Source organism: Brettanomyces bruxellensis, chromosome 8 (assembly GCF_011074885.1).
Source record: "Brettanomyces bruxellensis chromosome 8, complete sequence".
Lineage (NCBI taxonomy): Eukaryota > Fungi > Ascomycota > Pichiomycetes > Pichiales > Pichiaceae > Brettanomyces > Brettanomyces bruxellensis.
Genome location: NC_054689.1, coordinates 999,480 through 1,021,684, shown reverse-complemented (window position 1 = coordinate 1,021,684; position 22,205 = coordinate 999,480). Strand labels below are relative to the sequence as shown.

The window sequence follows — 22,205 nt, the reverse complement described above, 5'->3', positions numbered from 1 at the left end:
TTCTGGAAATAAAATCACGTTTTAACCATTAAAGCAAGTAAGTGAACAAATAGGATAAAGAAAGTACTGTGTCAAATGGAAATAAATTTTTTTTTCAAACTTTTCCTTCATGTACAAGATCCAGGGGTCCATTATCCAAATCTGGCAATTCGGCGGAGTAAACCGCGCATATGTATATTTTAGTGCAATAGATTTATAAATCATCAGTACGTCTTTTTCGACATCAGAGTATATGTATATAGATGTATAAACAACAGTTTCGTATTAATTCATACATTCATTTAATTAATAACCCATATCGACAATCATCTTTAAAGATTTCCAACCTGGGGATTCTAGCAAAGCAAAGGCATCGGTTTTACTTTTTTCGGACTCTCCATCTCCTAGTTCTTTCACAATTTTCAAGATCAACTCTCTGTCCTTTGCTCCAAGAACCTGCAAATTATCAAGAATGTAATTGAGAAGATGGAAATTGCTAAGTCTGGAAATGAACACGGCAGGATCGTTTGGAATATTGAAATGCTCCTTAATATCTGACATTGTAGGAACTTCATCGATATAATTACGATTCTCGATAGGGAACTTTTCTGTGTCTTTGAAGAATGGTGAAGACTTTTCAGGGAATCCATGAGTCAATGAAACCAACAAATATTCCACAGGGAAAGTTGGCTTACCATTCTTTTTCACTTCTAGTCCATATTCGTTCACCATGTTGTACATAATGTCGGGAACATAACGCTTATCATTCTGCTCATTAACAAACACCTGACTAGGATGTGTCGATGGCGAGATGAGATCTGCTTTCACTAAACCCTCAGCACTCTCAGAAGCCTGATAAGCTTCCATGTCTATTTCGCCACTTGGATTTCCGGATATCACACATGTAACGAACTTTGACGAGAACTTTCCAGATGAAGACCAATGGCATATGTTTGGGAACTTAAGCTGCCATTTGACGGCAAATATTAGTTCTAACGACGAAAGAAAGAAAGACGATTTATGTCTTTTGCATATAACCGAGCCGTCACCTTTTCCGGCATCCATTAGGTCTGTGAAGATAATACCAACAGGAACCAAATTTAATTCACTGGCTAGTTTCAATACTTTATCCTCATCATCCCATTTCTGTAGCATAACACCATCTTCTCTATCCACTTGTGGAAGTTCATAAATAGTTTGAACTTTAGCTTTTATTCCCAAAGGAACTTTGTCATATCTTGCATACGAACCGAACATCAAGCCAATACGCTGCATTCCAGAAAGACGCCAGGCATTTATAAAGTTGTTCACAATTTCACTATCTTGAAATTCGACATGATCAACCATCCGGAATTTCTGGATCTGCAAAGAAATTGCTGAGGGCTGACACTTAGAACATATTCCCTTTGGCCAGGGTTCATGGCCATTCGTGCAATGCCTATCAATTTCAAAGTTCGAGTCGTGTAGAGGTGTGATGTACGATGATAATGATTCTTCTTTATTGATTTGCGCATTCATCTCGTCCACATATGCATGGAAAGAGATGTGCTTAATATTATGTTCCTGTTGATATGATTTATCCCAGGGTGGAAGTGGGGAGCAATACTCGCACATTCCCCTATCGTTATGACGACACAATTGTGTCTTTTTCCTTTTTATCAAGCCTTTATCCTTATCCAATTCGTCATCTATCTCTAGTTGCTTGCTAACAGTTCTCGTAGAATTGATTGGGACTGTTTTCATGGAAGTATTATCAGATTTGCCACTGATGCTTGTTCCGGTACCTGCGACTTTTGAGAATGGAGTGGATGGAACACCATGGCCTGATCCAGCAGTTGTGTTTGCATACGTAAGAAACAACATTGCACCATTCTCCAACCCCAAATCTGCAGCGGTCTTATCATGATACGCACTTGCACTTATTTCATCCGTATGTCTTGGATCAGATGAGACTTTGATTGTATCCAAGTTGACACTTGATGACAATTTGGGACAAACTTGTTGTATAAGATCTCCAAACTTTGTGGAGGGCTCTGCTGAAACTCTAAAAACACCATCTTTGCTCCTAAATCTGATAATCATGATTCAGATCCAAATTGCCAAATCAGTAATTGAAATGGAAGATGATAAAGTGTTGCAAGAATGGTTGCAATGAATGGTGATTGGTTCTCGATGTATGAAGAGATAGGAGGCGAAACACAATTATCTATCCTCCAAAAAAAAAAAAAAAAAAAAAAAAGGATCTAGGTAGATGGTGAAAAATGACAAACTTTCTATAAGCCGATCTCGGTGCTTCATACTATTTCATGACCCATTACAATTTCCTTCTCTATTTGACCTGCTTTAAATATAAACATTCGTCATTATCGTAGTTTGCCTTTTGTGGAATCTGAGTTTTAGTTGGATGGATAGGATGTTCAATGAGAAAGCAAAATAATCTACGTTTGCAACAATAGATAAAGCACCGAGAGGCAAACATGACATATATCAAACAGATTACACGATTCCGAGGGGGCTCGCAAAATTTACCTTCAATAAGATTAATTAGAGAATACAGTAGCTCCTCCAAGTTCAAGTTTTACGACATCTGGCTTCCCCACGCAAAATATGCCCTGAGCCAAGAGGATGATGCCATAATAAGGAGACAGAAAGAGCAAAGAGAACGACCTCAAGTTATGGTATTCGATCCATTAAATGGAGTTCAGCCGCCAAGTTATGATGATATTTTTTCAGATAAAAACGAGTCAGCGAAGTCTTCTAGACGTGATGTCTCATATAAGGATATATATAAACTGATAGCTGGTATTAGAGTGCCGAAAAAACCTATAGAGCCAGACAGCTGTTGTATGAGTGGGTGCATAAATTGTGTGTGGGATCTATTTAATGAGGATTTGCAATACTGGAAAGCGAAAACCCAGGAGGCAGTGAAGGCTTTAGAAAAGCAGGAAAACAATATAAAGGAGAAGTGGCCACTGAATTTTGACCCTCCTCCAGGAAACCTTCCACTAAAATACATTCCAAAGAAGTTGTGGGGAGAAAGAGGAGAGCAACATGTAAAGTATGAAATTCCTATAGGGTTGAAAGTACTCCAGGAATTTGAAGAAAAGAAGAGGGAGGCAAAACTTGCAAGAGCTCAAAAAGAAGAAGCAGAAAAGAAAAGAAACGTTCAAAGGAAAGTTGGAGGTAATGTTTCAGATGAATCACGGATAAAACCATCTGGGTTTGAGCACTGCGTGAAGGTGTTTAGGAAAAATACTCAAGAAGCAAACATGTGAGTGAAATTTTTTTGCTTCAACTACAAATAGAGCTTATGTATATATATACGATCATTGGGGACAAAGCGTCATTAATTTTATTTATTATCTGTATGGATAACAGCTATATACGTCCGATTGATTCGGATGCCTGTCATTTATTTAGTCTTCACCAACATCAATGCCATTCTTCTTGAGGAATGCCTTAGCCTCAACAATCTGATCTTTGAGCTCTTCGTACTTGTCCTTTTTGTCGTGAAGGGTATACACACCATACCCCAAGCTGAACAATGCGTAACATCCATAAGTGATCAATGCCCACCATGGTAGCACGGGGAGAATTTCATCGTGAAAAATTGTAGGAGTTGGAATGGCTTTGCAATAAAGAGCCAAATATAATGTGGTGACGGTAATCACTGCTAGAATTGCATCTGCTGCTTTTGTCATTGTCAAAGATACGTTCCAAACTCTACCAATCCACGCTACTCTTGTATCTGAGGTTAATTTTTACCATTCAATGAAATTATCCTATTAAACTATGACATAGCTAAAGTTTATCATCTGTCGGCTATGCTGTTTAAATTCCAGCATTTTCGCGAAAACATCGTGCGAACACGCACATAGCGTAAGTCGATTGACGCGACGACAATGTAGAAATATAGTAGTCCTCTCTGTACTCCAGACAAGCGTGTCTCTACTCCAGACAAGTGTTTCCCATCATAAAGAAGAACACAATATGTTTGGATTACAAATATAAATCTGAGATAAGTACATATACCCTAATAATAAGGGGGAACAACAAAAAAAAAAAAACACTTTCCACTTTTTTTTTCTCATATAAGTGCAAGAGCCGCAACTGCAATGGCTGCTGAAATAGAACCATAAGGTAAGAAAGCAACACCAGCTTCACCCTTTGATTTCGAGGTTTTTGTTGTTGAGGAAGCCGTGGAAGAGGAAGAAGAAGAAGCAGTACTGCTTGAAAGACTAGCAGTAGTATCCAACGTGCTGATACTGTAGGTTGGATTAATCGAGATAGACACATCACTAACTTCGGTTCCATTACTCCAAGTGATGTTATACTTGGTCTCCTTTCCACTGATGGAAACGATCTTTCCAATGTTGGTGTTGTTGACACCGTACTTGATCAATGATGAAACACCACCTGGAGCACTAGGAAGTGTGAAGTTAGCACCAAACGAGGAGTATGCAGACTTGATCTTTTTGGAGTTGCAAGTCAAGACAGTGCTGTTGTCAACGTCACTCTCGGAGATGTTGGCAATTGTCACATTCTCGTACTGCTTCTGTAAGTTGGTATAGTCCTTTTCCATTTTCAAGTCACCGTCGGTAATATCGACTAACCCGTAATCAGCAGCCTCTTCGGAGTATTCATAGATAAGTCCACCGCTAAGAGTGTTGACCAAACCACCAAAGACACCTTCGCTAACCTCGTCAAAGGTTCTTGGTGTATTTTTATTGCAACCATACTCGGAGAAAAAGACTGGGATGGTGGCATTGGTGAAAGTACTGTTGATATCAGAGTAACCGGAGGAAGCCCAGTCGGAAGTTCCGGAGCACCACTCGTAAGAGTTAAGACCAAAGAAGTCAGACTTGGAATCGTCTTCCTTTCCATCTATATTACAGCTGAAGTACTCCCAAGTAGCTGTTCTCAGTGAGACGACATCGGCAGCCGAATATCCAACGGGAATAGTTCTGTTTGCATTGTTTGCAATGTACTGCTTCATGTCTCTCTGCACGGCACGCAAGTAAGGTGGGTCCTCTTTTGCAGAAGACTCATCATTAATGACCTCGTTTCCACTAAAGAATCCCAACAAGTTAGGGTAGTTCTTAAACGCATCAATGACCTTGAAAACTCTCTCCATATACCAGTAATTGTACGAAGAAGAGGGATCATCTCTGTTCAAGGACTCGTTGGAAAGTGGAGAGTTGACATCGATAATAACGTAAATGCCAGCAGCATCAAAGATGGACATACACTTATCATGATTGATGGCTGGATTGATGGTATAGATACGAATAGTATTCACACCAAGCTGCTGAAGTGCATAAGCATCTCTGACACAGGCATCAGAATCGGATAAAACGTCACTTTTACTGCTGTCACTGTATCCGGACGATCCACCTGGTTGATAGTCAACACCTTTAATGAAGAAAACTTCACCTGTGTTGGCCTTGTTGTAGGAAGGCTTAATAAATCTGCTTCCGTGAATTTCAATAGGCATCATAGCCTTGGCAACGTGGGGAAGTGCGAGTGCGGCAAGCACGCATTGGAGAGCTGCTTTCTTAATCGAAACCATTCTTAGCGAGTGTAATAGTAGTACTGGAAATGAATGAATGAATAAATGAATGAATGAGTGAATGAATGAATATACGTGAGTATGATAGTTACTCTTTCCGTTGCTAATTTAAAACAGGGTATTCGAGTTAGTTGTTAGAAGTGGTACTTGTGGGGAATAAAATACTGTCGGGAGAGATGTTGTATTTGTTAAAATCACGCTCTGTTCCTGGAAGCATTCTTTTTATTTATATTTATTGGTTTCATTATTTATTCCACTTTTCTTTTGTGGTTTCGCGCGCGCGTTCTATTATTCTTTCAATTTGTCGTCCCAAGATGGTTTTTGATTGTTCACTCGACCGGAAATTATCTGCATCTGGTTCTCGACCAAGTTGGGCTGAGAACAGAAGAATTATTTTCATTTCATGCATCCTAACACCAAACAATATATTATTGCTTCAAATACTGCCCTTTGATTGAACGGCCGTTGAGTGGCAAATACATATTTTATTGTTGTGCGGAAGTAAAGCAAATCCTGAACCGCACAATAGGCAACAACACAAGCACTATTCCGTATGTGAGAAGTGTACGCCGGGGCAGTCAGAAAAAGGCAGTGGTTTTTCCCAATTCGGCAGATAGGTATGGCTGTTATGACATATAAATCAATTTTTTTTTGTATTATAGATTTAAATTCTACACTCAGATTGACTGGTTATCAGATTACCTATAGAACAATTAATTGCGTATTGGGAAAAATATTTTTTCTGATAGTGCAGATATATACTTTAACCTTTCCTTCTTCTTTCTCTTAAAATGCCTCTTTTCTCTTCCTTTACACAAATACTATTAGCCTCAATTCTGCAACACTAATTAACACAGAATATGAAGCTTTCAACACTTATTGCGTGCTCAATTGCCGCCTGTAGTTCCACTGCCTATGGAGCTGCCTTGGACATTAAAGGCTTATTTCCTAAACAGGAAGGGCAACAGCTTAAGTTGGACTTAGATAATCTCAAACAGAAACTCCAGGATGGAGCACAGAAGTCCATGACGTTGCTTGATAAAGTTTCCAAGATTACTGGCGAGTCAATTGAGAACTTGGATATCAATTTAAAGAAGACTTGGGCAGAGATGGAGTTGAAGTACCCAGAGGCAATTGCTGGTCTTGAATTCAGGAACAAGCCAAAGTTCGAAATTAAGAAGAAGGCAAAGGAATTCTGGGACTTCTACGTTTCGAACCCTGACAAAATCAGCAACTACCAGTTGCGTGTGAAGAAAACAGACCCATTGTCGCTTGGTGTGGACACTACCAAGCAGTATTCGGGTTACTTGGATGACTTGAAGGATGACAAGCATTGGTTCTACTGGTTCTTTGAAAGCAGAAACGACCCCAAGAACGACCCGGTGATCCTTTGGTTGAATGGTGGCCCGGGCTGCTCTTCGTTGACTGGTCTTTTCTTTGAGCTTGGACCTTCATCGATCAACAAGAACTTGAAGCCTGTCTCCAACCCATTCTCCTGGAACAACAATGCATCTGTTATCTTCTTGGACCAGCCTGTTAATGTTGGATATTCGTACTCTTCAGGCTCAATCTCCGACACTGTGGCCGCAGGTAAGGATGTATATGCCTTCTTGGAGTTGTTCTTCCAACAATTCCCAGAGTACCTTAACCGGCCATTTCACATTGCCGGTGAGTCCTACGGTGGCCATTATCTCCCAGCATTTGCTGCCGAGATCCTCTCACACCCAGAGAGATCCTTCAACTTGACTTCTCTTCTCATTGGAAACGGTCTAACTGATCCTCTCAACCAATACCCTGAGTACCACACCATGGCCTGCTCATATGAGAATGGATACAAGCCTGTTTTGGACGAGGAGGCCTGTGCCTCGATGGCCGACACACTCCCACGTTGCATCTCACTAATTGAGTCGTGCTACAACACAGAATCTGTCTTTGCCTGCGTTCCTGCCTCAATCTACTGCAATAACGGCCAGATGGGCCCATACCAGAAGACGGGAAAGAACGTTTATGACATCAGAAAGATGTGCGAGGATAACGATCTCTGCTACGAGGGCTTGCAGTACATAGACGATTACTTGAACCTGGATGAGGTCAAGGAGAAAGTCGGTGCTGAGGTTGACAAGTACGAATCCTGCAACATGGACATTAACAGAAACTTCCTCTTTGCCGGAGACTGGATGAAACCTTTCCAGAAGGACATCTCCACAGTCTTGGCTGCCGATGTTCCTGTTTTGATCTATGCTGGTGACAAGGACTTCATCTGCAACTGGCTTGGTAATCATGCTTGGAGTGATGCTCTACCTTGGGATGGCCACAAGCAGTTCAAGAGTGCCGACATGGTTCCTTTGAACTTCAATGGCACTGCTATTGGTGAGGCCAAGAACTATGGTATTTTCACCTTTGCAAGGATGTATGATGGAGGTCACATGGTGCCATATGACCAGCCTGTCAGCTCCTACGTAATGTTGAGCAGATGGCTTTCCGGTGATTACGCTCTAACCGGCAAGAAGAGCAAACTATGAAGCTATCTTTCTTGCTTAATGATGCGATTAAACAGGTTATCAACTAGTAAACGGTGAATTGCTAGTCTAGTAAAGGATTTTTTTTCTTCAATTTTTATTTTCTATCATATTTTTTATCTCATCTCTATCTTCTATCGGGCCTTTGCTCTCTATCCAAGGCCCGCTCTTTCACAGGATTTCGTTCCTTCTTCTACATACTTGGAATGCTATTAAATCACATAAGCCATATAAAACTCCAAAACACCTATCTAAACTCTTTCCCGAGAACCCACCCCTTTCTAACTTTATCCCACTTGCAAATTGTTCTTAACATCGAACGGAGAACTCGTACATCCTTCTCATTCGATATGTCAACATTTAGATGATCTAGAATGTCGCTTGATGTGCTGAAACATCCATCCAAGCCTGACATATAGTTACTAAGATTGTATATGAGCTTCTCCGTGTTCTCGTTGGAGCTACTGCTAATGTCTTTCTGAGGAGCTTTTACAATCCGCTTCAAAGTTCCAGATGAATTCTGTCTTTTCTTCATACTCTGCAGAAGAGAAGCAGATGACAACCCAGATCTTCCACGGTAAATATGAAGGCCTAGAACTGCACCGGGTATCTTCTTTCTGGTATTCATCAACGGTTTTCTTGCCATCCTACCAGCAGCTCCATGTCTTCCTGTCCATGTTGGAACTGAAACTCCACTTTTTCTTGCTGCTTTCCTTGACTCCCTAAGAGCACTAACTGCATCCTTTGCGATTCTTTCTGCTTCTCGCTCAATAGTATTCACAGTATTAGATCCCTCACCTCCTGAATTAAGCACTGCGTCATGCCGAATTGCCGAATGAACACCAGATGCTTTGAAAATTTGCGAAACAAGCCTTGAGTCATCATCGTTGCCTTTCGATTTGGAACCTTCTCCTGTATCATACTTCTGTATACTGGCAACTCCCCTCATCTTGGAAACCTTCATGAAATCATCCGAGTCCCCATTATCTTCCGAAATATCGTCAGGAGAAGAAGTTCTACGCCTTGCATTCACCCCACTTAAATACTTCGACTTCCTCTCTTTAGTACCAGAGTAGTTTGTCTCTCTGGCACCAAACAAGTCAGCAGTATCCGTACCCTTTGTGTCCTGATCACCCAACGTAAACAAATCATACATGTCCGTCATCTTAAAGAACCTCTTCTGTTTCGGATCCTTTAAAACCTTGTTGGTGAGAAACTGCTTGAATATTTGTCTGTGGTATATCTTCTCCTCGATCGTACCAGCAATCATCAATCTATAAATTGTCACATCCTTTTTCTGTCCTAATCTCCATGCCCTTTCTCTTGCCTGGATATCGGTAGATGGATTCCAATCTGGATCATATATAATCACCCTACTGGCACCAGTCAAGTTTACACCCAAACCTCCGACCCGTGTTGTCAAAAGAAACACCTGGTATTTTGGGTCGGTATTAAAGCTATCGACCAACTTTTGCCTCTCTCCAATCGGAGTGGTTCCATCCATTCGAAGATATCCAAAAGTATTGTTTGTCTCTCTATTTAACACTTCCATATAATGCTCCATAATATTCAGCATTTGTCGTGTTTGCGTAAATATGAGAGCTTTGCGGTTTTCCTTCTGCCATAGTTGAAGCAATTTGCTAACAACCTGCATCTTACCAGATTTCTCTGCAAGTGTCCTTGAAGACTCTTTTTTACTATCCTTAGTCCCGGTTTCCCTTTTGCCGTCTATAATCTTGCCCTCGACCAAGTCTGGATGGTTGCAAATCTTCCGTAAGATATCAATTCCGTAAAGAGCATTTCGTTTCCCCTTCAATATGCGTTCGATATCTTCGGAGTGTAGAAAACTTTGGTACAACACCCTCTGACGTTTTGTGAGATTGCAAAAGAGTACCATCTCGGATTTCTTAGGCAAATCCTGAGCCACATCAGCTTTAACACGACGTAGCAGATAAGGAGATATGAGATCCTTAAGTATGACTGCACACTTATAGCCGGCTTGCACCTGAACGTTGGTGGCATTGGCATATCCACCTAGGTTAATGGGAATACAAAACTGCTTTTGGAATACCGGCAATGTACCAAGCCGGCCAGGGAATATGAAGTCAAATAAACTCCAGAGTTCCACCAAGTTATTTTGAATTGGCGTTCCACTAAGAATGATTCTGTTGGAGGTTCTAATCTGTTTGCATGTAAGAGTAATGTAGCTGTCTGGATTTCTGATCTTATGGCCTTCATCAAGCACAGCATACTGCCAATGCACAGGAAGAAGGTACTTCGCATATATTCTGACCCCAACGTACGTGGTAATAATCACATGACCCTTGGAAACAGCTCTGTGCACCAATTCCCGTGCATTTTGTTCATTCATTATGCTGTGTGCCGATCTATGGCTTTGATGCTCTTCCAACTCAAGATCTTCCTCCCAGCTTTCCTCATCGCGTAATTGGCTGCGTCTTTTCTTTGACATTCCACTCATTCCACTGCCAATTGAGTGTAGAATCATCACCCTGAAAGCCGGCCACCAACGATGAAATTCATTACACCATTGACGAAGCACAGTAGCGGGACAAACAACCAATACCGGCTTCTTTAACTTCCCACTGTATTGCAAGCCGGCAAGAAAAGCTATCACCTGAATTGTTTTTCCCAAACCCATCTCATCACCAATAATACCGCCTGTTTTCTGACTGTACAACTCCCACAACCACTGAACACCGGTTTTCTGGTAGTCGAACAACGATGGATAAATATCACCGGGAATCCGAAACTCATCATTGAGAATTCCATCATTGGCAGTCGGATGTGGCTTCTCCCACTCTGGTTTGTCGGAATCATTAACATAATTTGGACGTTTTAATGCTCTGAGTCGTGATCTCGTATTTATCCACTCTTTCACACGCTTCTGGTAAAGCTTCTCATCTCCGTCATCTATGTTTTTAAATTCCTCCTCCGGAGTTTTCTTCTTTGCCGGAACAGATACATCGACATCATCGATATCCGACTCCTCAACATTTTCCTCCGTGTAATAATCATCTTCATCTTCATCACTACTATTCACTAGTTCTCCATCATCAGATGGCTCCATATACTCATCATCATCATCTATCGGTATCACCTTTCTTCTTTTACGTTTACCTAAAATCTTCCCGGAATTATCGTTTTCCTGTTTACCATTCTCCCCTTGGGCAGTTTCCATTTCGAGACTTTCCAATCCCGGCCGTTTAAGATTCTGATGAGACGAAGCTAGATTTTCATCCTCTCCATCCCCAACCTCCTCAATAAATCTGTTCTTGCTTCCAAATGCAGTAATCTTACCGATTCTCATGAGATACTCCTGCTGAGTCTCATCTAGCAGTCTTCTGGACTTCTGGCCCGAGGACAAAGCTGTATTCTCAACTGTGGATTCGTCCGACTCCGTGATGATATCTTTCTGATCCTTTACAATCGACTGTGCTCTTCTTAGCCGTTCAGTTATTTCCTTGACATCTGTGGATGCCTGAAGAATATCGGAACTTTCTATTTTTTCCGCACGCCTTCGAAGTGCTTCTTTCTGCGATATCCGTCCTGTTCCAAAATCAATCTTCGTACGAAGTCGATCAACCTCAGTCTCAAGTTTCTTGAGTTTCTTTAAGGCCTTATCTAGTCGTTTTTGCTCGAGCTCAACATCCTTTTCAGCCATTACCTTGTCTGCCTGCTCGGCAACAGACCGCTCCAAAGAATTTTGTTCTATGAATTTCACTCCCAAGGATTGAAGAGAAACGGGTTCTTCACTATTGTCTTCCACAGAGTCAGAAGCTGCTTTTGATGTCACTTGGCCTAAATCAGTCTCTTTTGCATCGGCTTTCGATACCGAATCCCCATCAGCATTACCCGATCTTTGAGGATCGACATCTGAAGCTTTTTCGGAGCTGGCAACTTCATCCTGGGTGGGAAGATGAAAAAACTCTTCTTGCTTTTCCCCCTTCTTTTCAGGCATGACAAAAGTGATAAAGTCAGTTAATACTTTGGGGAAAAGCTTTAGATCGGTTTATCTCGGGTTGTATAAAAGATAAGAGTGGCGATAAGGCTGGTAGCGAGTGCGGTGAAAATTTAACGTGCGGCAGAAAAAGAGAAACTAGAATCGGAAAAATAAAATATGGGGGAGGCCGGACAAATTTAGCGGGTGAAATTAGTGAGCATGAAAAATTGAAAAATCTCATATCCAACGGTTTATCATACAGTTTGGTGGCTGCACAACATCACGCAAAGGATAAACACAAAGGATACTAACCCCTTCCAATTTTTCTCATCTCAACGAGTCTGTTACGTACAATTAAGAAATAATCTATCGCACTTGCATCAGTCATGACTGTTGAAGATTCGCCCACTCGTGATCTGCTAAACAAGAATCTCGAATCAAACCGGGCAAAGGAGTTAGAACAACTTCTTAAACCAGCTGTTGATCTTATTATAGATTTTGTCAAGAAAACAGATGCTGGGGAGCAGGGAATCGGCCCACATTTTGACAATCCTCGTGACCTATACAAGATACTGGATCTGGATCGGTTGGATGAACTATTTAAGAAGCCAGTGAAAAATGGCTCTTCTGATTCGGCTGAGAAGATGATCGCCACATTCCGAACAATATTGCACAATTCCGTGAACACGTGGCATCCTGGCTTCATGGATAAGCTATATGCATCGTCCAATGCAGTTGGAATGCTTGCAGATCTCTTACTATCAGTTCTAAATACAAATTCGCATGTCTTTACAGTCTCTCCAGCATTGACTGTAATTGAACAGAAGGTTGCACAGAAGTATGCTTCCCTATTTGGATATAATGGCGCTCATGCTGGTGGATTGACTTTCAATGGTGGATCGTGGTCCAATATAACCAGTCTGCAGATGGCAAGAAGTCTTTTATTTCCCGAAACCAAGTTGCAAGGAAACGTGAAGAGGTTTGCCATTTACACAAGTGTGCACTCCCATTACAGCGTGGAAAAGGCGGCAATATTGCTAGGTCTCGGGGCGAATGCCGTGTTCAAGATCCCAGTCGATGAACATGGTTGTATGCGTGTTGAGCTACTTGAACCTACGATCAAGACCTCAATTGAGAAAGGCTACACTCCACTCTATGTGAATGCCACTGCGGGAACAACGGTGTTTGGTGCATTTGATCCATTCATTGAGATTTCTCAAATTTGTAAGAAGTACCACACCTGGTTTCATATCGATGGCTCGTGGGGCGGAAATGCGATCTTCAGCACAAAGAGAAAAGTTGCCTTGAAAGGATGTGAGCTTGCTGATTCCATCACATCAAACCCTCACAAGATGTTGGGCGTGCCAACAACATGCTCATTTTTGCTTGTTCCCGATGCCAGAATATTTACACAGGCCAACTCCTTGGGTGCTCCGTATCTTTTCCACAACATCAGAGATGAAGGTGAAAACTTCGACTTGGCCAGAGGTACCATGGGATGCGGACGCAGAGCAGATGCTCTCAAGTTCTATTTGGGCTGGCTCTACTATGGAACTTCCGGTTATGAACAGAGAGTAGATCACGCTTATGACGTTGGAGAGTACTTTGCCAGACAGATCTCAAAAATCAAAGGCTTTGATCTTGTCAGCAATATTCCTCCTCCATGTTTGCAGGTCTGCTTTTACTATAATCCAACACCCGATAAAAAGCTTAGTGGTGAGCAACTGACGAGGGTCACAAGGTTTATTGCACGCAAACTACACACTTCGGGAAACTTCTTAACTGATTATGCACCGAATCCGGACGATTCTGTTTCCGGAGTTGACCACGGCGAATTCTTCAGGGTAGTTTTCAACTCTCCTGTCGTCACAGCCACAATTATTGACGAGTTAATTGCCTCCATCCAGAAGTTTGGAAAAGAATTTATACCTTTAGACGAGGAGTAATCTTCACCACCTTTTAACTTTCTCTCGAAGTTTCTGCAACATGATGATATTGACATTTCCTTACTATATATATATATAGCACTATGCGTAACAAAAGCAGTCGTAGAACGTATGCATTATTATGTACAAAAACATGCTTTTTAACAGCATGATAAATATATTCACAGGTGCACTGGTTTCTTGTGTCACGAAACTTGATGTGAGTCCAAAGTTTTCAACTTGTCCATCTCCTTATGTGGGTCAAAATCCCCCGTGCATAGTTTCTTGTACTCCTCATCATATTTTCCTGTACTTAGAGTACCATTCCCCTTTATTCGTTTAGACATGTCCATTATCCCTCGCTTGCATTCCAAAAACGTCTTTAATTGGGCTTTACAGAGATCAGGCACATCTGCTGCTAACTCCGGCTTCGTTATACAATCTTTTGGTTTGTGTCTCTCTATCATAACACATGGAGACCGCTGGAGGCAAATCGCCACCTGCTTTAACTGGTCCTTGCAACTAATTCAGAATGTAGTTTGATGTTAGTAATTTCCGGCACTCACTAGAAATAGGACAACAGGTTCATTTATTACAATCTTGTGACAATATATTACATACCTTGCAACCATCCTTGTCTTGCCAATGTATATCCACTAGTTAAGACTATATGTTGATGTACGATTCTTTGTGTCAAAATTATGATCGAGGGCACGATAGATTGTCCCAAACCCTAAGACAATAATAAATTACGAAATAAAGGCGTATGCATGCATGTATTAGAAAGTAGGGGAACTGAGGGAATCAGGGAGGAAAAAAAAAAATAGATATCAGCCCTTGCAGAATTCTGCAGTTTCAACACCTCCCTACATCTCGTCATCTTTCCTGCATCCTCCCGGCCCCGGACTTACAAACTTGAAAAGTTCAGTGAAACAAATAAACGCCTCTTCTACATATACACATTTTGTTCATTTTTTCCCACGAAGAATCGACCATTATAAGCATATAGAGAAAGCTCATTATGGCTATCAGCTTTCTTCCCGGCGAGCCGAACCGATCTTCGGAAGCTTGCAAGTATACCAACTGGAACTCTATACAGATTCTAGCGTATTTATCGGGTAATAATTTGGTCATTTTGACAAAGAACGGACGTCATCTCCAAACGATATATCTCCCAGCAGATGCTTTTGCATTGGATATCAATTCGGTTAATGGTAAGATAGCCCTTGCGATTCAGAGCACGATATTTGTCTACACTCCTACAATCAGCAATTTCTACAGTTTCAACTTTGGTGGGAGGCGTGATCTTGACGAACTCGGAATCAATTGGAGTCTCGAGACTTCCTTCCAGGCTTTGCACGATGAATCGAAAATAAATTGCCTTTCTTGGTCCGATTCATGTGAGTTTGGGAGTGCAGATGAGGATTCGGCAAACTTTCTGGGTCTTCCAAAAGAGTTCAACTCACATACCTCTTGCGAACTTGTTACCGGTTCGGACAAATCACTTTCATTGTGGAGGTTTTACTACAAAAAGGATCAGGAGAGGAATGTGCTAAAGAGAAAATTGCTATGGAACATGAGGCAGCCTAATCCGGTTCACAAAGTTGAGTTTTCACCCAATGCAAGCTGCATAGCGAGTGTCAGTTTTTGTGATAAGTTGGTGAAAATATGGCATCGGCTTTCCTATGGAATAGACAGTGCCGATTTTGAGCTATACTATGTTCCTCATCCTAGTGTTGTCACTAGTCTGCGTTGGAAATCATTTCTTAGGAATAATGGTGACGTAGGCTCTGGAATTAGAGTGGTCTCTTCATCAAATTCTTCCACGTTGCAACCTGATGCAACACACGAGAATTTAAACATTCTGAAGACTTCCAATTCGATCGTGAAATTAGATTTTAACAGGATGAAGGGCTCAACGGATAATCAGAGTGTTGTTTCGTTGATTTCTGATAAGAAGCAGCACAATGTTCTCTATACGGTCGCTTCCGACTCTACAATTCGTGTATTTAGTACTTATAAACTTGATACAGGCTTTGAGATATGCAAAAATGGGGAAATAGACATGTATGAGGATGATCCAACTGCTCGTAAAGATGGTGTGCCAAAGTTTGCAACATTTTTAGATAATGACTTTGTTGACAACGGAGTCAGCGAGATTTTAGACAAGATTAACGGACAGTCAGAACAACAATTGGAAGAAGAGGGCAAGATTTTGGCTTCAAATAGGAAAAAAGTTGAATTCTTGAAGAAATCCATAAGAAAGAAGTTACAATTTCTTAACGGTATCCTGAGAGATCAAATAGAGCTTTGTATGGTGTTTGATGGAGCAAGCAGTTGCAAACTTTATGCATTGACAAATTTGGATAGTCCGGTCCCAACCGAAATGTCCGTTTTGAAGTTGAATCAGAAGTATGATGCCGATGGAAATATGAGAAAATGCAAGATAAAGCTCAACCATCATTGCATGCCATGCGATTGCAGGTCACTTGCTATTTATCATTTATCACCAGATAGATATGGTAAGAATGGCGAAATTACTATGGCAATACAGGATACATTCAAAAATTCCATCAGAATCATAGGATTCCGCTTTAGCGAGTTCTTTAGCTTTTATGGGGATGATTCGGATTATAATAATAATACTTATGATGAAGAGATGGAAAGTTTTAAACCAATGAAAACCTTCCAAATTGGTCAATTGCAGGACAAGTTGACCGGACACAACAAATCAATCCGAAGATTGATTCGATCCAATGATGGTTCGTCTCTTCTATCCACAACGAGATTTAATGAGAATTTCCTATGGTCTGTAATTCCATTGGGAAATAACCGGACGACTCTTAATAAAAGGTCGACGATTCTAACAAAAACACCGATTATCGATGCTTCAATCTGGAAGCATGGTGAATACGTCATTTGCTTAATTGAAGGTAAGCTGGTTTGTTACGATTGCCGCCTTGGATCACAGTACCACACATCAATCACCAAGTTGGCACCTGAATTGTGCACACTGGATATTGACACTTCAAGTAAAGCAATGTGCTTTTTCCTACTTCCAGAGTTATCTGAGAATAGCTGTCATTTACTTGCGGTGTATAAAGATAAAACATGCAAGGCATGGCAAGTCACACTTGGAAGTGACGGTAACTCGGGTAACATCAAATCATTTGATATTGAGAGTTTACCAATTGCTGAGGATGAGGTGATTCATAAGGTTTCGGCAGTGGATCCTGTTGGCTGGAATACTTCAATCGATTTTATTGGTAGAGACGTTCTTTCCGTTATCTCAAAGGAAGGGTACGTGCGAATTTTTTATGCCACAGTTACTAAGTCGAAAATCTGCTGGCATACTAAAAATTCTTTTATGACAGGCATTGTGAATAGCACATTTCTGTCTGGTTCATCGGTTAATAAGCTTGCCATCACAAACGAAAAGGCAAATAAGCTAACAATTTGGGATGTAAGACTAGGTACGTCGGAATATTCAGAAGAATTCGATGAGAGTATTAAAGATGTCGATTGGACAGCAACACAGTATCATCAGGCAATATTATCTGTTGGATTCAATCATTACAGCCTACTATACACCCAACTGAGATATGATTATACAAATCAGAGTCCAACGTTTGCAAAAATTAAGAAGGTCAGCATTGCCGAACAAACAACACATGAGATTGGAGATTCTATATGGATGTCTGATGGATTGTTAGTCATGGGATCCGGAAATCAGTTTTACATTAGTGATAAGTTGCTTGACCCAGTTAAGGATGAAATTACAAGAAGAGCTATAGGTACTCTTGAAATTGTGTCCAGCGATATTTTCCACTTATGTACGGCGTTGAATGGTCCACTTCCACTTTATCATCCACAATTTATTATCCAGATGCTCTTTACAGGTAGATTTGCATTAATTGAAGTTGTGCTTGTTAAGTTGTGTCATGACCTAAGAGAGATAGACTTTGGTAATAAGCATGCTTTAGATGCTTCTTTGAACATTATTTACACTGACATTTTGGCACCCGATGATGAGGCCAATGATAGCCGTCAACGTGAGTCGTATCACAAACTGCTTGATTCAATATCTGGAGGTTTACATTCTGAAGAGGACACTTTCACTACCGAAACGGCTGACTTCCTTATGGAAAGACTTCAGAAACATAAGCTTCCGTATTTGACTGGCCATCAGCAAATTACGTTATCATATACTGTCAATATTATGAAGGATATATTATTGAAGTATCGTCATGTCTTGGATTATAATGCCTTACGATACTACTTAGGATCAAGGCTTTTCCAGATCAATATTGCCAAGACGATGGATCCACTCGAGAAGACTACCAAAAGTATTACAATGCGAGACATTAACTTTGCAATGCATTCGGACAATAAAGATTTGCTCTTCAACTTGATTAATGAGCAATCTGGAATGAAGATTAATTGGTTGATGGCAAAACGATATGGCTTGCCATATTGGTTGAACATACGTAAGTTGACAGAGGCAATGGAAAAAATCGCCAGAAATGAGTTTTTAGGATACGAAAATCAGAATGGTGGCAAGATGGATCCTTCAAGATGTGCGATATTTTACATGGCATTAAAGAAGAAGAAGATCTTACTTGGACTTTGGAAGATGGCATCCGGACATCCTGAACAGACGAAGATGATCAAATTTTTAAGCCATGACTTTGATGAAAAGAGATGGATTCGCGCTGCCAATAAAAACGCTTATGTTTTAATGTCAAAACATAGGTACATGGATGCAGCATATTTCTTTTTATTGGCTAAATCGATTGATGACTGTGTGGATGTAATAATCGAAAAGATTCACGATGTTCCATTGGCTATTGCCGTTTCGAGGACATATGATCAGTCAGATCACAGTAAGTCATTAAAGAGAATTTTAATGAGAGAAGTGATTCCAAAGGCTGTAGAAACAAATAACAGGTGGTATCTCAGCTGGTGCTTTTGGGCATTTAAAGATCGCGGATTGGCAATTCAGTCATTGATAAAACCTATTGAGGAGGTTATTGTTGATATCGAGCGGTTGATTCCGGAGTTTAAAATGTCGAAAACCTATGACGTTCATAAGATCAATTCGGCAAATAATGAAGATCCTGTTCTTCTAGTGATGTACAATAGCCTTAGAAACAGAAATGCAGAATATTTAGAAGGTGCCCAGAAACTGAAATCGGAAACGGAGTTCAGGTTTGTCGTTAAGGTGGCTGCCATGTACGAGACAATGGGATGCGATTGGATTGGTTTGCTGACCACCAGAAATTGGAAATTTACGGCTCAACAGAATACCCACCCTTACAAGAGCAAATATGCTTCACCTAAAATTAAACCAATTTCTTCTGATTCAGCAAAGAAGGTGCCAAACGTTCTTGATCAGTTTGGATTTGGATCTGAATTCAACAATGCGTCCAATTCAACAAAAGCAAAACCGGCCTCATCCAAAAGAGTCCAGCCACCACCTTCAACGTTTGCAGAACCTGATATGTCGGCATTTGACTTTGGATTTTGAAAAAAAGTCTTTGCAGGATAGCCCGCAGTTTCCATGGAGTAAGCACTTTGGTGGAATAATACATTATAATATATAAACTGACTAGCCAGAGAAAATATGGACGGTATGACCAACGATAAGAAACGATAGAGAAAAATAAGAATAATAGAGCTTAATGATAATAAAAAAAATCATCATTTTTCTTGAACATCATCCTGTAGGAAGAAAAAAAAAGATCACCACCCATCAAGAAAAGAGTCAAAGAAAGAAAAAGATCCCGGTGATCTACGAACGAAGTCTGTGCCTTTTTCAAGAATAATGCGAACCTTTGCGACAGTGTTTTGCTTTTGATTTAATTTGCTAATTGTATCCCTGGTGGTATTAATCAGATTCCATAGTAATTGTTCCTTCTGAGGGTCCAGTGAAAGTATACTACGGAATCTTGTAACATATGCTGCACACTGCAATAACGACTTTAAACTGTTAGAAAATATGATAAAAACGGGAGCCTTTTTCAAATGATGTTCTATTCTCTGCTTTTTAATGAAACTCTGGACCAACTTTGTACTCAACTCGGAGACTTCGCTCAATATGTCGGTGAATATTGCTTTTTCTGTTTCAGTAATGTTAGAGCCGGTGCTGTCCTCTGTAAATTGAAGATCAAATAAACTGCTCAATTTCAACAACACGCTCTGATATAATAAAGTGGTCGTGTTATTAATCACAATATTCATCAATGGCTCAGTTGTCAAGTCAAAGAAAAGAAGATTACTCTGCAAGTTCTCAAAGTTCTTAACTAATTCGTCAATCTTCAATCTGATTGCCTGAAGGCTTTCATCTGTCCTAAGCGTGCCGAGTTCCACAATGGTAAGGAACATCTTACACCATTTGATAATGTTCTCTGAAATGGTAAGCAAGAGGATTTTCGAAGAGGACGAGTTCAAATCTATTAGAACCTGGTTTTTATCCAACTTGCGCATTGCTTCGTGAAGATAGAAACTAGTCTGCTCGTTTGCAGGAAGATGACCCACCGAATCGGGATCACTATTGAGAGGAAGAAATGTTGTTGGTGATGGGAGTTTTGTGCAAATAAGAGACCTACTATCGATGGAAAATGCACACGGCAAACCAGTAACAAGAGAATACCACTTGTCAATCGCGTAGACTTCCCAGAATACTCTCCTTTTCTCCTCAATAAGGGGTATCTCGGGATCTAAATTATCGTCAACCTTGAACTCAGAAGCAAACATCCTTGCGCATGGATCACTCGCAAATCCACCAGGGAAAGTTTTGAAAAAGACAGTTGGCGTGGTCAAAGTGTTTGGTGAAATGTCAATTTGATCATAGCCCATCATCTGAGCCATACGAACAGCGGAGCAGATGGTGAGTGCCGAACTAACCTCCTTTCCAGACAGAAATTCGTATTGAGCCTTGATGCAAAGAGCATGAAGATACGTTAAGCTATCTATTCGGCAGGTATCTGCACTGGAATTCCAATAGAGATCAAGAATCCGCACACCCTTTCGATATATATTCTCGACCTTTGACTCGTACTCAGGTAGATTAAACGCGGAAATGGTCCATATCATGTACGAGTAATGCAAAATGGAAGCTGGATCCTGGAGGAACTTTGCGTAGTATCTCTGCGAGGAATACTTGAAGATCCGAATGTTGGACCTAAAGTAAAACTTATGAAATTTGTCGATATCCACTATAGTAAGACCCACATCCTTGAGACCCAAGATGTCTTCACGAGATTCCGATTTAGATGCCGAAAGAAACCTCCGGAGATCGTCCGTTCCTTGGTATTGCTCTCTGCGGGAATTGCTTGCAGGTGTGTTTCCATTATGTGACACAACAGGTAAAGCAGTGTTGTTTCCCTGCTCCAAATTTAGCTGTCGAAGTCCCGGCATAGCAGGTTTAGCTGGAGGTTGCATCAGCAAGGGCAACTTCTGTGTTGGCTCAGTTTGCAAGATGTCTGTGTCATCCATCATTTTTCTCTTTCTCGTTGGAGATTTCAGACTTGCAGTTGATCCGTTTGATGAGATTGTGGTTATTGGCGATGTGCTATCAGATGTGGTATGTCCTTTTGATAAACTGGAAGATCTTGTCTTAAAGGTACGTTTTGAACGTATGGTTGTGGGTTTAGGTCCTGTTTTCCTATGTGAAAGATACACACATGGTATATTTTTTGATAGGCACCGACTGCACGAAGGCAGCTTCTTGTCGCACTTCAATTTCTTGTCCCGGCAGGACAAGCACGCAATTTTAGTATTGACCAGACCGCTGAAATGTGCTTGTGTGATCACTTTGCCTGTCTTTGGCTCTATGTTATGGAATTCCGTCTTTATAGTAGGCACAGTCATGTTTTTTTCACTTTGCTGTTCTCTAGCTGGATCAACCAACCTCTGTAAACTTTCCATTACAGACTATGAAGTAAACAGAAATGCAGTTAAGCAGTGAAACTCTAGTGGAAGTCGATATTAAGGAAGAGAACACTTGGCCAACCTGTGCCAATGAGATTCAACGTTCGGTTAATTAGCAATACACTTCAAGAACGTGCAAAGCCGTATTGCAATTGAATAAATTGTTTCAGGCTTGAAAGATATCTTTCTGCAATTTGTAAGAAGGAATAATACAAGGCAGATAGAGGTATTTGAAAAGCAGATCAAAGAAATTAAATATAGGTCCTCCCCTCGAATTTTTGAGGGAGGGAGCTGACATAACAATCGAATTGCAATACAAG

General features: G+C 40.7%; 10 protein-coding genes across 10 annotated transcripts; 4 read left to right on the top strand and 6 right to left on the bottom strand.

The window, feature by feature from the left end:
- Positions 1–285: 285 nt before the first annotated feature.
- BRETT_000634 (uncharacterized protein) lies at positions 286–2,061 on the bottom strand (the record flags this gene model as incomplete). Its single annotated transcript, XM_041279199.1, has 1 exon — positions 286–2,061. One exon carries the CDS (start codon positions 2,059–2,061, stop codon positions 286–288), a length of 1,776 nt encoding a protein of 591 aa, XP_041137413.1.
- Positions 2,062–2,456: 395 nt separating this feature from the next.
- On the top strand, positions 2,457–3,254 carry BRETT_000633 (uncharacterized protein; the record flags this gene model as incomplete). Its single annotated transcript, XM_041279198.1, has 1 exon — positions 2,457–3,254. The coding sequence occupies one exon, from the start codon at positions 2,457–2,459 to the stop codon at positions 3,252–3,254; it is 798 nt and encodes a 265-aa protein (XP_041137412.1).
- A 141-nt stretch (positions 3,255–3,395) lies between these two features.
- Positions 3,396–3,680, bottom strand: BRETT_000632 (uncharacterized protein; the record flags this gene model as incomplete). The annotated part of the gene is made up of 1 exon (XM_041279197.1): positions 3,396–3,680. The coding sequence occupies one exon, from the start codon at positions 3,678–3,680 to the stop codon at positions 3,396–3,398; it is 285 nt and encodes a 94-aa protein (XP_041137411.1).
- A 386-nt stretch (positions 3,681–4,066) lies between these two features.
- Positions 4,067–5,548, bottom strand: BRETT_000631 (uncharacterized protein; the record flags this gene model as incomplete). Its single annotated transcript, XM_041279196.1, has 1 exon — positions 4,067–5,548. The coding sequence occupies one exon, from the start codon at positions 5,546–5,548 to the stop codon at positions 4,067–4,069; it is 1,482 nt and encodes a 493-aa protein (XP_041137410.1).
- Positions 5,549–6,408: 860 nt separating this feature from the next.
- CPY1 (carboxypeptidase C) lies at positions 6,409–8,070 on the top strand (the record flags this gene model as incomplete). Its single annotated transcript, XM_041279195.1, has 1 exon — positions 6,409–8,070. One exon carries the CDS (start codon positions 6,409–6,411, stop codon positions 8,068–8,070), a length of 1,662 nt encoding a protein of 553 aa, XP_041137409.1.
- A 244-nt stretch (positions 8,071–8,314) lies between these two features.
- Positions 8,315–12,046, bottom strand: BRETT_000629 (uncharacterized protein; the record flags this gene model as incomplete). Its single annotated transcript, XM_041279194.1, has 1 exon — positions 8,315–12,046. One exon carries the CDS (start codon positions 12,044–12,046, stop codon positions 8,315–8,317), a length of 3,732 nt encoding a protein of 1,243 aa, XP_041137408.1.
- Positions 12,047–12,414: 368 nt separating this feature from the next.
- Positions 12,415–13,974, top strand: BRETT_000628 (uncharacterized protein; the record flags this gene model as incomplete). The annotated part of the gene is made up of 1 exon (XM_041279193.1): positions 12,415–13,974. One exon carries the CDS (start codon positions 12,415–12,417, stop codon positions 13,972–13,974), a length of 1,560 nt encoding a protein of 519 aa, XP_041137407.1.
- A 185-nt stretch (positions 13,975–14,159) lies between these two features.
- On the bottom strand, positions 14,160–14,585 carry BRETT_000627 (uncharacterized protein; the record flags this gene model as incomplete). Its single annotated transcript, XM_041279192.1, has 2 exons — positions 14,160–14,475; positions 14,575–14,585. 2 exons carry the CDS (start codon positions 14,583–14,585, stop codon positions 14,160–14,162), a joined length of 327 nt encoding a protein of 108 aa, XP_041137406.1.
- Positions 14,586–14,974: 389 nt separating this feature from the next.
- Positions 14,975–19,480, top strand: BRETT_000626 (uncharacterized protein; the record flags this gene model as incomplete). The annotated part of the gene is made up of 1 exon (XM_041279191.1): positions 14,975–19,480. One exon carries the CDS (start codon positions 14,975–14,977, stop codon positions 19,478–19,480), a length of 4,506 nt encoding a protein of 1,501 aa, XP_041137405.1.
- Positions 19,481–19,695: 215 nt separating this feature from the next.
- BRETT_000625 (uncharacterized protein) lies at positions 19,696–21,882 on the bottom strand (the record flags this gene model as incomplete). Its single annotated transcript, XM_041279190.1, has 1 exon — positions 19,696–21,882. The coding sequence occupies one exon, from the start codon at positions 21,880–21,882 to the stop codon at positions 19,696–19,698; it is 2,187 nt and encodes a 728-aa protein (XP_041137404.1).
- Positions 21,883–22,205: the final 323 nt, after the last annotated feature.